The following is a 14,565-nucleotide window of genomic DNA, read 5'->3' as shown; positions in this document are numbered from 1 at the left end:
CCTGGGGCACAGGGAGGGAGCAGCAAGGACCTGGGGCCCTGTTGGGAGGAGGGGGATGCTCAGGTGCCCAGCAGCCCACACTGAGAGGCGTCCACTCAGGGCCCAGAGCGTTCCTGCGTCCAGGTCTCTGCGCCCGCCCATCGCTGAAGAAGCCTGAGATAAGACGGCCCAGCTGACCCCGGGACTTTGCCCTCCTGGGCCTGAGACGCCCTGCACCTGTCCCTCTGGAGAGCCGTCATGAGAGCCTCAGCCACCCTCCTCGCTGGGGCTCTGGCCACCCTGCTGGCTCCGGGGGCTGGGGTGCCCGTCCCAAGGCAGAACCGCCAGAACAAGCTGCTGCTCGTGTCCTTTGACGGCTTCCGCTGGAACTACGACCTGGACGTGGAGACCCCCAACCTGGACGCCATGGCTCGGGACGGGGTGAAAGCTCGCTACATGACCCCGGCTTTCGTCACCCAGACCAGCCCCTGCCACTTCACGCTGGTCACTGGTGAGTGCTGACCTTGGCCGGGCCTGGGGGCAGGCAGGGCCTGAGACACCAGGTGAGTGGGCACAGCCCTGCCCAGGCACCACGCACGCCAAAGCGAGAAACTTGCTGCAGAGGGGGTCCCCGCATGGTCCTCCCCATTGGTGGCAACTGACCAAGGGCAAATAAAGCTCCCGGGGAGCTCGCTCAGCAGAGACCCCATCCCATCTGAGTGGCGAGCAGCAGGGCTCAGGGGAGGCAAGTGCAGGATGCGCCAGGCTCTCTCCCGGGCTCACCTCCGCGCCCTGCCGCCTCCTCCTCCCTCAGGCAAATACATCGAGAACCACGGGGTCGTCCACAACATGTTCTACAACTTCACCACCAAGGTGAAGCTGCCCTACCACGCCACCCTTGGCATCCAGAGCTGGTGGGACAATGGCAGTGTGCCCATCTGGATCACAGCCCAGAGGCAGGTAACGTGGCCCTGCCCGCACAGACGCCAGAGGGGACGGGGAGCTGGCCTGCAAGGCTGTGAGAGTGGGAGACCCCCAGCCTGTGGCCTGCCGGGAGTCCGGCTCTGGTGAGAGCTGAGTAGCTGGTTCCCTGGTGGCCCCGGGGCAGGACTGACCACGAGGAAGCATGTAGTGACCTGGTTGATCTGCGTGGCACCCATGGCCCTCGCGGCCTGGACAGCCGAGTTCTGCAGGGTCACGGGTGGAATGGTGGGTGGTGGCGGTGTGGAGCCAGGAATCCCACCTCACACTGCGCCGCGGTGCCGCTCCAGGCAACAAGTTCAAGGGGAGGTTTTCAAGGTGAGCCCAGCCGCCTGACAGCCAGTGCTTCCACGCACCTAAGTCACCTCCTGCCTGTCCATGCAGGGCTTGGGCCCCCTAAGGCAGCTCGAGAGCAGAGTGTCAGAGCGAGGACCTGGCGTCTCATGGCTTGGGGCAGTGAGCTGGCAGGTGGGCCTGCTGGCCAGGGCAGGAGGCAGGCAGATCTGGAAATGAAGTGGCAACAATTTATGGAAAGATGAATGCCTAGATTGAAGTCTGGAGGGCAGGGGACAGACAGATGGACAGACACCTGCTTGCACCCATTGGGGAGGCTGAGCTTCAGGGACCGAGAGGGCTCTGGGCAGGTCAGGCTTGACGCAGGGACCCAGGACCATATGAACGACAGACATAACAGACTGAATAATAAGCGCTGCTTCAGCAAATAGAAAGCCTGAGGAACACGGGCAGGAGAGGGCCAGTGAGCCGGCCAACGTGGGCGTGGGCACAGGATGAGCAGGGCTGCCAGCCAAGGGTCCTGTGGGCTCAGTGCCACCTTGCCTTGTCCCTGCAGGGCTTGAAGACCGGCTCCTTCTTCTACCCTGGTGGGAACGTCACCTACCAAGGGACCGCGGTGACGCTGAGTCGGAAGGAGGGCATCCTACACAACTACAAAGACGAGAAGGAGTGGAGGGCCAACATCGACACGGTGATGCGCTGGTTCACAGAGGAGGACCTGGCTCTGGTCACTCTCTACTTCGGGGAGCCGGACTCCACAGGCCACAAGTACGGCCCAGAGTCCCCGCAGAGGAAGGAGATGGTGAGGCAGGTGGACAGGACCGTGGGCTACCTCCGGGACAGCATCGAGCGCCACAGCCTCACCAGCAGCCTCGACCTGATCGTCACGTCTGACCACGGCATGACGACCGTCAACAAGACAGCCAGCGACCTGGTGGAGTTCCACAAGTTCCCCAACTTCACCTTCCGGGACATCGAGTTCGAGCTCCTGGACTACGGGCCGAACGGCATGCTGATCCCCAAGGAGGGGAGGCTGGAGAAGGTGTACGACGTGCTGAAGGACGCCCATCCCCGGCTGCACGTCTACAAGAAGGAGCAGTTCCCCAAATCCTTCCACTACGCCAACCACCCCAGGATCGCCCCGCTGGTCATGTACAGCGACCCCGGCTACGTCATCCATGGGGTGAGCTCCTGCTGGGGGCAACACTCACCGGCGGGCGGCTCCCCGAGGGCCAGGAGAGCCCCGTCTCTAGCTAGTCCCCAGCGTGGGCACACACCCTTCAGTGTGCACTGGGAACAGGAGTGCAGGTGCACCTGGGCGTGGGAAGCCCAGCCACGGGGGAGAACGGGCACAGAGCCAAGGGCACCTGAAGGGGAGCAGAGAGTGGAGCAGGGAGAGGCAGACCCAGGGGAGGTGGCCGCTGAGCACACATCCCCAACTCCCTTGAAGGAGGCCCAGCCCAGCCCCACGCTGGAAGCCCAGCCCCTTCCAGTTACCTCCCCGGCTCCAGGCCAAGGCCGTGTCTTTGGCCGATCTTCATGGTCTCAGAATTCAGAGGAGCCCAGTCTCAGAATCCCTCCATCCCCAAGTTGGTACCCCTCCCAAGGCCATCTGCCCACCTGGGCGCCGACCCCCAGGGGATGCCGAGAGGGCGAGAGGGCCCCATGGTGCTGGGGCTCCCGGCAAGGACTGGACACCCCACCCCTCCCTGCAGAGAATCAACGTCCAGTTCAACAACGGGGAGCACGGCTTCGACAACCAGGACCTGGACATGAAGACCATCTTCCGGGCCGTGGGCCCCAGCTTCCAGGAGGGCCTGGAGGTGGCGCCCTTTGAGAGTGTGCATGTGTACGAGCTCATGTGCCAGCTACTGGGCATCGTGCCCGAACCCAACGACGGGGACCCCGACATCCTGAAGCCCATGCTGCGCCCGAGCGAGGGACGGCCACCCTCCCCCACCCCGTCCACAGACGGGCACACAGGTAGGCAGCACACCCTTTGACCTGGCCACCCGACACACCCCTGGGAGTGGCCAGGGAGGAAGGTTGGGGGCTCTTGGGGACAGCTGGAAGCCCCTGGTCCTCGGTGGAGGACCTGGGCTGAAATGTGATCCCTCCTCTCTCCCCAGAACTGCCCTCGGGGTCTGCTCTCCTGCCAAAGGGGTGGCCTCCATTGATGTCAGCACTGCTGGGCACCCTGGCTCTTCTGGCCAAGGTCACATAACACCCCACCATGCAAGGCCGGAGGCTGGAAGGAAGAGGGAGGACGTGGCCAGGCTCCCTGCTCCCCACCCCCACCCCTCCGTGCACCTAGGCAGCCGGCCCCAGGCTCTGACCCTGCCCAGCTGGTGACCACCAGCTTGCACCAAGAGGGAAGACTCTGTGGGACCCTGAGAGGCCCTTCAGCTGCTGGCTTCAGGCTGGAGGACATCACAGAGCGGACGGCCAGGAACCCAGGCATCCCCACCCTCCCTCAGAAGCTGACCTCCTGGTCCTTCCCAGAGCGGCCGTCCCTCCGCCTGCCCCGGGCCCTGGGCCCCTCAGACAAGATCCACCACTCAGAACAGAGCAGAGTGAGCTCTGTCAGGAGAGGAGCTGCCAGGCCAGGTTCCCAGAACGCCCCAGCAGCCAGCCTGCTCCAGGACATCCCCATGTGCCAGCGACAGGCCACCCTGGGCCTCTGTTCCATGCAGTCACGGCCCTTGGTCAGACAGAATAAAGCCACACACACTGAAGTCTGAAGTTTGCGGCAGGGGCTGGAGGGGGAACCGTACTCAGGCAGCTCATGGTGACGGGGCGGGGGACAGGACTGACCCCAGGCAGTGGGGGTGACGTTTTAAGCTGGAGGGTGGCCAGGAAGAGCCAGGAGCAGTAGGCAAGGTTCCCTAAGAAAGGAAGAGCCGAGTGTCTGAGCCCCGGCCAGGTCACCCGGGCGTGGTCCCATGAAGCTGGTCGAGTGGATGCTCCGACCTCGGGGGCAGGAACACAGGAATGGGAGCAGCTGGGGACAGTTAGGAGGGCACCGCTGGGGTCCCAGCAGGGCATCCTGGTGGCAGGGTGGAGAGGACAGACTGGGACGGAAGGTTTTCAGGCTCTTGGAGATAGAATGCCTGAGGGATGAAGATCAAATGCGGGTGGTGACGTTGGGTCCGGCGGCAGGTGGAGCCACTGGAGATGGGGAAATGCTGGGGAGGGGCTGGCGCCTGGACACCTGGGTTCTGTGTTGGTAAAGCAGCTGCAGAGCCTGCACTGGAGCTGGGTGCCCAGTGCGGTTCGGCTGCGGTGTGAACACAGGCTTGTCTACAGGATGATAGGGCTTCAGGCCATGGGACCAGAGAGCAGCCCCTGGCCCCAGAATGCAGATGGAGGAGGGAGTGGCCCACTGAGAGGGTGCAGCCCGTGGCCACGGGGTGGAATTTCCAGGAGGAATCTGGAGATGTTCGCGGTGGGATGTGGGCAGCTGGTGGGTGTCTGGAGACACTTGGCTGAATGTCAGAGCTGGAAGAGACCCTGGAGACCCTTCCACCCAGCCCCTCATACAGATGAGGATGTCGGAGCCCAGACGCTGTGGCTGACCCATGCAAAGGGACAGAGCTGAACAGTTTTCAATCCCTGAAAACTGGTCCTGAGTCCTGTTGGCTACAACATGGGCCCCTCTGTGCGTCTGAGGTTCAGGTCCTGGAAGCGAGCCTGCCGGCACAGAGAGGGCACCGTGGCGTCCCTACAGCATGTCTGCAGAAACTCGCAACCCTTTGTTCTCCCCAAGAACCACGGGGGCCAGCAGACATGAGTACTTCACAAGCAAGGGACAGAAAGGCCAAGGATCTCCAAGCACATCCCCGAGGAGGGTCCCCCAGAGACGCTGGTGTGCTAGCAAGCCCACTCTCCAGAACAAAATCCCTGACTTGTAGCGCCCCCCCACCCCTGTCCTGTGGTGCAGATTCTCTCCCTGATGGACCTGAAGCTGGCAGCATGAGGTCCCTGGCGCGGTGCTGGGAGCAGCACCCAGAGCCAGACTCGGGAGCCACGTCTGCAGCAGCGTGGCTGAGAGCTGGCTTCCTGCTCAGCGCCTCCAGCCCAGCTGGTGAGCCCAGTTTGGAGCTCAGGCCACTGTCTTGTGGCCAGTTTCCTTCTCCAAAGCCGTGTCTGGAGTATGTGTCACAGTCGAAAGGAATGTCCCACACAGCCCCCGGCTGTGGCTTGAGAGTGCCCCAGGCCCACACAGAGGAGCTGGCCAAAGGTTGGCCAAAGCAAGCGCTCTCCTCTCTCCTGGGGTCAGCAAGCTCCAGAACCAGGCCCCAGGAAGTGCCCTGGTCCTCCCAGTCCCAGAAGAGGCGCTGCCATCTGTGGCCACACGGGGGCGCACAGGAGCCCTGCAGGGACGGAGCTGCGGCCGGGAAGAGCATGCTGACACTGCCCCTGGAACCCTGGCCACCAGTTCCAGCCCTGAGCCTCCACTGCCATCACCCGGGAGGGCACTGCCCAGCACAAAGAACCCTGGGATAAAGGGACCCATCCCATCACAGTCCCATCCAGGTTGGCAGGTCACAGTCACCAACATGAGGGCACTTTGTTCCCCAGGGCGGCTGGTTTCCGTGCAGCCCAGGAACTGGCCCCGTATGTAATAAACTGCTAATTCCCTAGGACACTGGCAAACAGGAGAAGCAATTCACTCTTGTTGAGGACGGCCCCCCGCTGGACAGCCAGCTGGTCCTGGAGCAAGGGTGGGCTTTCGCTGGGAAGGAAGCGGAATGAGGCGGCTCTTTGTGACCTGACAGGGAAGCAGTGTTGTCTGCAAGCCCTGGCGCTCAGCAAGAACACACAAGGTGGAAACAGCAAATAAGGTCGTGTTGATTTGCTCCAGTACGGGGCCAGCAGCGGAGGACTTTCTCCTGCACATTTTGCATATGAAACCCCTTGAGTGCTATGCATTCAAAACTGTGTTTTGGAAACCAGGCTTTGGAGGAGGACAAATGTGTTCCAGTCCTGATCCCCCAGGAGCTGTGGCACTGGGCATAGCCCATACCTCTCCCATCCCCAATTTCCTCACCCGAAACTTGGGACTCTATAGCATGCCCACCTCCCTGTGCTACCCAAGGATGAGGCTCTCATCTGCAGAAGGCAGCACAGGGCACACGCATGCCCAGGCAGGTGCCCAGTAGAGGGCAGTCAGGGGATGATCACAGCTTTTTGCAGACAGCTGACTTTGCCAAGCAAGTTTGTCCCTCTCAAGAGTAACTCTCCTGTGGCAAGGCCATTCACATTTTTGCAAGTGTGCATTTGTCCAGATTAGCTTACCTCCACCTATGAGCTCCTCCCAGGCCTCAGGCTTGGACCTTTGGCTTCAGCCACAGTCTCCAGGATCCATCCCAGCCTGCACTCCAAGCTGCCTGACCAGCTGCCCAGAGCTGGGTCCTGCCTAGGCCTGAAAGCTCTGCACTTTGGCTTGTGGGCCTCGGACCCCACGTCCAGGAGTCCTCCAGCACGGGCTGCCCTCCCAGGGACAGCATCCTCTCTGCCTGCAGCCACACCCAGGCCCTGCCCAGGCCAGCCTCCCACCCCCACCAGCTCTGGCTGGACTGGGGCTCTGCCTGGATGGGCCCGGCTCCAGTCTTGGCCTTCCTGAGCCTGCCCACCTGGTGAGGAGAGCATGAGAGTCCACATTCACAGCCAAGAAGGGGCGCATACTCACAGGGGCAGGCAAGGCACCACCAACCCCAGAAACCCCCCGGACTCACACTCAAGGTGGCCACACTGGCTCAGCCCCTGAGTCTGCTCTCTTTTTCTTCTTTCTTTTTTTTTTTTAATATTTTTAGTTGTAGATGGACACAATACCTTTATTTTGTGTATTTAGGTTTTGTTTTGTTTGTTTTTTATGTGGTGCTGGGGATGGAACCCATGTCTCATGCGTGCCAGGCCAGCGCTCTACCACTGAGCCACAGCCCTGCCCCTGGAGTCTGCTTTCTGGGGTCTGGGCCAGCAGGGTACGTGGAGACTCCAGAGGAAAGAGGAAAGAGGATGGAGGAAAACCCTCTGTCTGTCCCACTGTCCACAGGACCAGCCTCCCAGGTCAGGACACAGACTAGATGCCCGCGGGGGCTGGTTTTCCCATCTCTGCGGCCCTGTATGTGCAATGTGTGTGGAGGCACACTCCAAGCAGCATGTCCGGGGTTCAAGTTCAGTTCCCACCAGCTCCAAAGCTCACCAGCTCCATGGCCCTGGGCAAGTTGCCCGTCTCTCTGGTCTCGGAGCCTCATCTGTTAACTTGGGAACCATGGCAGCACTGTCTCACAGGGTGGCCCCGGTGACAAAATGAGTTAGTCCTCACAAACTGCTCTGGCCCAAGCGTTCTGAAAAGACAGACTGACAAATGCTTTTGTATCTAAGAGTGAGAAAGTCCCTTCCCCTTTCAAATTCACCCTGCTGATTCTCCAGCAGAAAGGTTCCAGCAGGTGACCCGCCCACGTCTTTCATGACCCTCCTGTGTGGTGAGGACGGAGGCCAAGCTCAGAGCAGTGGGGCCAGAATGAAATGTCACCTGGCTTTATTTATCATGTATTTGATTTTAAAGATCACCTTCAATTCGGGTTCCTGCTACTGATTTTCTGGATTTTGTTATTGTTGTTGCTGTTTTAATATGTTCCCTTCAGAATGAAGTAACCTGCATCGATTTTAAAATGTGAAGAAGATATTCTTGAAGAACACAATAAAATTCACCAGTTCTGTATAGAATTTGACAGCAAAATAAAAGATAAATAAAAATAAAGTTAAGTAACAAAGGATGAGTTCATTTAGTTGGCCAGCCAGGAAGTTTCTGGAGGGCAGCGTCGGGCCTCTCTGTGGACACAGATGTGCCGCGTGTCCACTATCATCCCACATGAAGCAGAGTCCAAGGAAACCCAGAGCTGAAACACAGTGACAGTCGGGCATCATCTACTAGTCCCGGGGCTGGCAGTAACGCGGGCTGGTTGTGGCAGGGTGCCCCAGCGGGGACACAGAAAGCCCCCTTTGTCAGGTGGCCCCGCCCCTTTAGAGCGGCTCTGGCGCTGTCACCAGGAGGCGGCGCTCGTGCGCTCCTCAGCGCCTGCCCGAGCTTCCTCCAGCCGCTTCTCCTCCGCTCCCCCGGCCTCTGCAGCGCCCTCAGAGCTGCTGGATCCAGCCCGGGGAGGGGGTCGAGGACCGCTGAGAGTCGGCTCCGGTCTTAGATGGAGCCCCAAGCGAACTGGTAGTTGAGAGAACGAGGACTTCCAGGGCCAGGTCTCTCTGGGGACCCCATGAAGGAAGGGGCAGTGTGGCCCTGTGCTTCCCCCAAAGGCTGCCAACAGCAGCGAGCCTCCCCTCTCAGCCTCCTGTTCCGTCAGACGCGGGGTTGGGGCGCACACCCCTCTGAATCCGCGGGTCGGGGGGCCCGGAGTGTCCACTTCTGACGGGTCTCCAGTCCTGCCGCCGCCTGGGCACCGCGCTCTAGAATCCCTCACTTGATAAAGGTCATGGACGGAGGAGTGAGAACCTCGCCCGACCTCCTGGGGTGAGGCAGGCTACCAAGGGGCCTCACCAGGCGGCTCTGGGTGGCCGTTGGAAGGGGCACAGTCCATTCCGGTGGGACCTGGACAGCCCTCTACCCCGAGGTGCTATTGCTGATACCAACCTAGTTTCCCCGCGGGGTGGGGCAGAAGGGACATCTGTATATTCACACTACAGGACAGCTCTGCTTGAGATGCCGCCCAGGGCCCTAAGGCGGCGGCCTCCCCAGCCCCAGAACGGGCAGCTGTGCGGCCAGCACTGGGGATGGGCAGCCGACCGCCACGCCTGCGGCTTCCCGCCTAACAGCGGTGAGCGCGTTGCGAAGGGGACCCCAGGCCACTCAGAGCCCGAGTGAGGTTCCCTGGTCCCCAGGCAAGCAGCCGGGAATGAGGAGGACGGGCGTGCGAACGCTCCCGGGGTGCACCCAGCGGGTGTCGACGTCGGGGAAGCTTCGAGCCCAGAGCAGCAGGGCTCGCCGCGGGTGTTGGGGGCGCGCGGCCTCCCCTCCCCCACGCCCACCGACTGCGGTGCGCAGCGGCCCCTGCTGCGCGGGGTGGCAGGAGCATCTGTTGCCATGGTTACCCGCCGCGCTCGGCTCGGTCCGCGGCGCTGCGTTCCCGCGCTGCAGGCTGCAACAGTCGCCGCGGTCGGCAGAGCCTGGAGCTGGGTGCAGACGAGGAACGGCCGCGGGCACCCGGCGCACAGTGCACATCCCCTCTAACGCACACCGACCGGTCCCTCCACGCCCACCACAGGCACACGGTGTAACACAAACGCCGCACACATGCAGGCAGACAACACAGCACACACGGTGCACACCCGCATACACACTGCATCCCAGCCCACACTCCTTATCTCTCTCTCACACACGCACACACACGGACCCCACGCCTGAGAAGTGCCCTTGGAACATGCCCCTGGGGGTTGGCTGGCGCAGGGGACTCCAAAGCAAAATCACAAGCCATCAGACAGGAGCTGCCCCTGACCTCTGTGACTCCTTTGCCTTGTGTACTGCCTGGGTCACCCCAGGGACCCGTGGTCTCAGCCACAGCAGTGGGCCCTAGCCCTTATTAGTGACAGGAGTTCAGCGCCACCACCGCAGAGTCCCCGTCCCTCACTCATCCCTGACACTCTTGCTGGCAATCTCCCAGGGGATCCTTACCCCAAGAGCCTGGCACTAGTGTAGCCATTGAGCCCTTGGCCCCAGACCCAGGGTGTCCCCAAACTTTGGACACACCAGTGAGGAGCTGGGCCCAGGGAATCACAGACCTCCAGGCGCCTCTGGAGGACACCCCCTGTTTCACTGCTGTGACTGAAAGACCCCACCAGAACAAATGTAGAGGAGGAAAGGTGTATTTAGGGGCTCACAGTTCAGAGGTCTTAGTCCATAGAAGGGCAGCTGCATTCCTGGGGGCTGGAGGTGAGGCAGGACTCTGGTGGAAGAGTATGGGGGAGGGAAGCAGCTCACGTGGGGATCAGGCTGCAGAGATGAAGGCTCCAGTCTCCAGATACAGAATATCTACCCCATGGCCATCCCCAAAATGAACCACTTCCTCCAGCCACACCATACCTGCCTCCACTTAGTTAATCCCACCAGGGGTCACTCCGGTGATTACGTTAAGGCTATGACCCAATCATTTCTCCTCCTTGGTTGTCTCACACGTGAGCTTTTGGGGCACACCCCACATCCCATCCATAACACCCCCATCCCACGTGGCTGCTGGAGGGTCACCTGGGGAACAAGAAGCTGAGTCCTGGCTCCCAGCAGGAGAACACATGGGGCCAAGGGTTCTGTGGTGGTTTGAGTGAAGGATCATTTTATGGCTTTGGGCTTCAATCTCCAGAGTCCAAAAAGCAGAGTGACACAGCTCTAACAAAACTATTCACCACGGTGCGTGAACTTATGTAAGCCAGTTTGCCATCGTCTACACCAATAAATGAAAAAACAGGGATGGAACTGGTTCTGACACTGATACTTATCCAAGGACACCTGGGCCATTTGAAAATCACACACACACACCCGTCCCTCTCACTAGGAAGTAGAGCCCTGCAAAAATTTAACTTATTTCATATATAATAAACTTCTGCCACAACTTTCACGTATCTATGCTGGTTTCATCAGTCACTCTATCCAAAACAGATTTGCTAAACACTGAAACAAAAGCATTTTAAATTTAAATTACGTGCATGTTCCTATGGCAGAGACTCTGGGTGGTCAGTGAATTCTCTCCAAGCATAAAACGTTTCTATTAGTCAAGTTCAGTGGAAGAAATGGACCGAGCCAGAGGTGAAGAGGAAGGGGGCAGGAACTTGCCCTTGAACCCTTGTTGTGGGCACCACTGTCACCCCATCTGCATCTCACTGGGCCCCATGTGTTCTCCCCGCTGCTTCCCCCACCCCACCCCCGTGAAGGAATTCCCCAAGGAAAGCCTGAGGCAGGTACACTCGAGGAACATTTTCTTGCAAAGAGTAGAGAAGGCAGACCTTAGGGCTGATGAGCAGTTTAAAATAGTTTAAAAAACCAACAAGTGTTCAAAGGGAAAACAACATGAGAACCCAGAATACCAATTCCCACCACCCGTCCCGAGGGGCCAGCAGCAGCCTTCCCAGATCCTGCTAACCCTGGGCCAGAGCCCAGGATGGTAAAACAAAGGTCAGAGCCAAGACCGCACAGGACAGAGCTCAGGTCCTGTGACAGGAGGTCCCCAAGACCTCTTATCTGGGAGCTCTGATTTTTGGTGTATCTAGGGGTGCAAAGTAGGTTCCTTTTTGGCTTTTCACTGAGGACTGTGACTGGCTCGATGACAGGGAAGCAGGAAAAGAGGGTGGGCTTTGCGTCTATAATGTAAGGATCGGTTTTATTTTTAAAATGTCAAAATTGGCAATACCCAGAAAATTAGATACTCTGAGTCCTTAGTGGTGAAAAAAAAATACATATCAACCTTAAACAGTGCCAAAGGGGCTCAGTGTTTTCAAAACTCTTTCAGGGGCCTTGTAGGTCATTTACCCGGCCAGCTAGGACAGATGAAGAAACAGAGGCCCAGAGGAGGAGAGTGGTTTGTCCACCATGGCATACTTGGTAATAGCAAGGTCAGAAACCCCAGGAAAAGGTACTTGACATCACTAGTCACTAGGGAAAGGCAGATGGATACCAGCATGAGATGCCACTTCAGGCTCACTTGGATGCCTATAATTTTTTAAAATATTTTTTTAGTTGTAGATGGGCCCAATACCCTTATTTGCTTTTATGTGGTGCTGAGAATCAAACCCAGTGCCCCACAGGTGCAAGGTGCACACTCTACCACTGAGCCACAACCCCAGCCCCAGCCTGTAACTTGTTTAAAAAGAAAAGCGCCAGCGCTGACCAGGATGTGGCAGGTTTGGGGGAACGTGCAGTGGTGTAGCTGCTGCGGAAAACAGTTTGCCGTCTTCTCAGTAAGTGAAACCCCAAAGAATTAAAAGCAGTGCTCAAACAAAAACTGGTGTGTGCACGCTCATGCCACACTATTTTCAACAGCCCAAAGCAGAGCCACCCACTGTCGTCAACAGAGGCCTGGATCAATAAACGTGCTCCACCCCCACAGGGGGGCCCACTCAGCCGGGAGGGGAGGAGGACTAGTCCTGCCCTGCACCAGGGCACAGCATGGAGGAGCCCGAAGAGCACAGTGCTGACACCAAAGGCCACACGTCAGACTCCACTCACCCCAAACAGAAGGCAGAGGCAGAAAGCAGATTGGCGGCTGCCAAAGCCCAGGGACAGGGAGTGACTGCCTAATGGCCTAATTTTCTCTAAGCACAGACACCTGGTGATGGTGGCAGAATATTCTGGATGTATTACATGCCACTGCACTGTACATTTTAAAATATCTAAAATGGTAAATTTTATGTCCTGTGAATTTTACCACTAGTGAAATATATATATATATATCCATATAAAAGCAGGGAGGCTGGCTAGTGACCATGTCTCAGGTCATGAAATCCCCACTGCAGGACAGGGTCTGCTATCCCAGGACCCCTATACCCTCCACCCATCTTATTTATTTTCTTTCTTTTTTTTTTTTTTTTTTTTGAGACAGGGTCTCTCTAAGTTGCTGAGACTGGCCTCAAGCTTACCTTCCTCTCTTAGCCTCCCGTGTTGCTGGGATTACCGGTGTGCAGCACCTCACAAAGCTAAGAACAAATACACCCACAAGAAGCCCCTCTGGAGCCAGGCACAGTGGTGCGCACCTGCAATCCCAAAAACTCAGGAGGCTGAGACAGGAGGATCTCGAGTCCAAAGCCAGCCTCAGCAACAGTGAGGCACTAAGCCACTCAGTGAGACCCTGTCTCTAAATAAAATATAAATAGGGCTGAGGATGTGCCTCAGTGGTCGAGTGCCCCTGAGTTCAATCCCCAGTACCAAAAAAAAAAAAAAAGGAAGGGAAACCCCTCTGGGGGCCCAGCATCATAAACAAAAACTTTAGCTGAACAAGTATTGGAGGGGAGTCACAGGTAGGCATAAATATTTGGTCCTGACATGGGGACAGACCAGGTATTGCCCAAGGTCCGCCACTCCTTCCAGGCTGCACACCCTGCAGGGGACCTGCCCAGAAAGACTGCAACTCCAACACTGCTCTTGGTCACTGCTCTTAGTCACTGGCTTCTTCTCATGGCTTCCCTCTGTCCGCCGGGCACTGGGGATCCACCCTGCAGCCTCGTGCTCACTAGGCAAGCTCTCTACCACTGAGCCTCACCCCAGCCCTTCCGTGGTACTCCTAAGAATTTGTGCTCCTGTTTATGTCATTTGCAAAAGAAATTGGCTCTTCTGTGAAACTCGAGTGAGTCCCTTCTATAAAGACATTCGGATGCCCAGAGAAGCAGCATAGGAAAAGATCCTCATCCTTTCCAGAGGACCACAAATTCCAACAACAAAGAGATGCGATTTGGACCTAGCAACTGCTTTTAAAAGTAAGACTCCCAGAAAGGCCTGGCCACAGCTCACCCAGGATGACGGCCATTAATCATCGTCGCCCACTTTGCTCTTTCTTTGTTATTAATGGGCTCCATCCCCAGCTTTGCCGTTGGTTATGAGACCCTGGGCAGATTACCACACCCTCCGTGAGCAGCTTCCTCCTGGCTAACGTGGGGCGGGCATGTACGTGTGACCACTGCAGTCAGGGAGGACAAGGCCTCTGCTATTACATCACTGCCCTGTTTCCTGACCACAAAGGCCAAGGAGCCAAAAGAAAAGAGTCGGACGCTGCGTGCCGTCTGCGTGTGCTCCCGCTGCCCAGCAAACTGCACAGGCCGAGACAGTCACAGCTAATAGAAGCGTGTTCCTCAAAGTCTGGAGACCAGGACGCCCAGGCCCAAGGCACAGCACATGGGGTGTCTGGTGCAGGTTGCCCCCTGCTTCCAAGAAGGTCCCCTAGAGGGGACAGATGCTGCATCCCCACCTGGTAGGCAGGGGGACAAAGAGGGGTGAGCTCACTCCCTGGAGCCCTCAGGCCACGGTCAGGGGAGGCGCTCCTGGCCCAGGCGGCCCAGTCACTCCTCGGCCTCCCTCTTAGTGGCCTTGCTCCCAGGCTGTCTCAACATGGGGGCCACCAACATTCACCCACAGCAGGCGCCAGCTGTGCGGGAGCTCATGGGACCACGCCACCTTTCACTCTCAGACCCACCTGCTCCTACTCTGATGGGTCCTCATGGCAGCCGCACCAAAGCAGCACACACTGGGCAGCTCTAAACACCCGCACCGGGGGTCTCGGGGGGTCTCAGGGGTCTCGGGGGTCTCGGGACGTGCAGGCC

The 14,565-nt window shown here is 58.4% G+C and overlaps 1 protein-coding gene across 1 annotated transcript; it reads left to right on the top strand.

The window, feature by feature from the left end:
• Positions 1 to 219: 219 nt before the first annotated feature.
• Positions 220 to 3,970, top strand: Enpp7 (ectonucleotide pyrophosphatase/phosphodiesterase 7). The gene is made up of 5 exons (XM_040270596.2): positions 220 to 490; positions 794 to 939; positions 1,811 to 2,437; positions 2,970 to 3,237; positions 3,384 to 3,970. Exons 1-5 carry the CDS (start codon positions 238 to 240, stop codon positions 3,476 to 3,478), a joined length of 1,389 nt encoding a protein of 462 aa, XP_040126530.2. The 5' UTR covers positions 220 to 237; the 3' UTR covers positions 3,479 to 3,970.
• Positions 3,971 to 14,565: the final 10,595 nt, after the last annotated feature.

Source organism: Ictidomys tridecemlineatus, chromosome 3, assembly GCF_052094955.1.
Source record: "Ictidomys tridecemlineatus isolate mIctTri1 chromosome 3, mIctTri1.hap1, whole genome shotgun sequence".
NCBI classification, from domain to species: domain Eukaryota; kingdom Metazoa; phylum Chordata; class Mammalia; order Rodentia; family Sciuridae; genus Ictidomys; species Ictidomys tridecemlineatus.
This window is presented reverse-complemented; position numbering and strand designations above follow the sequence as displayed.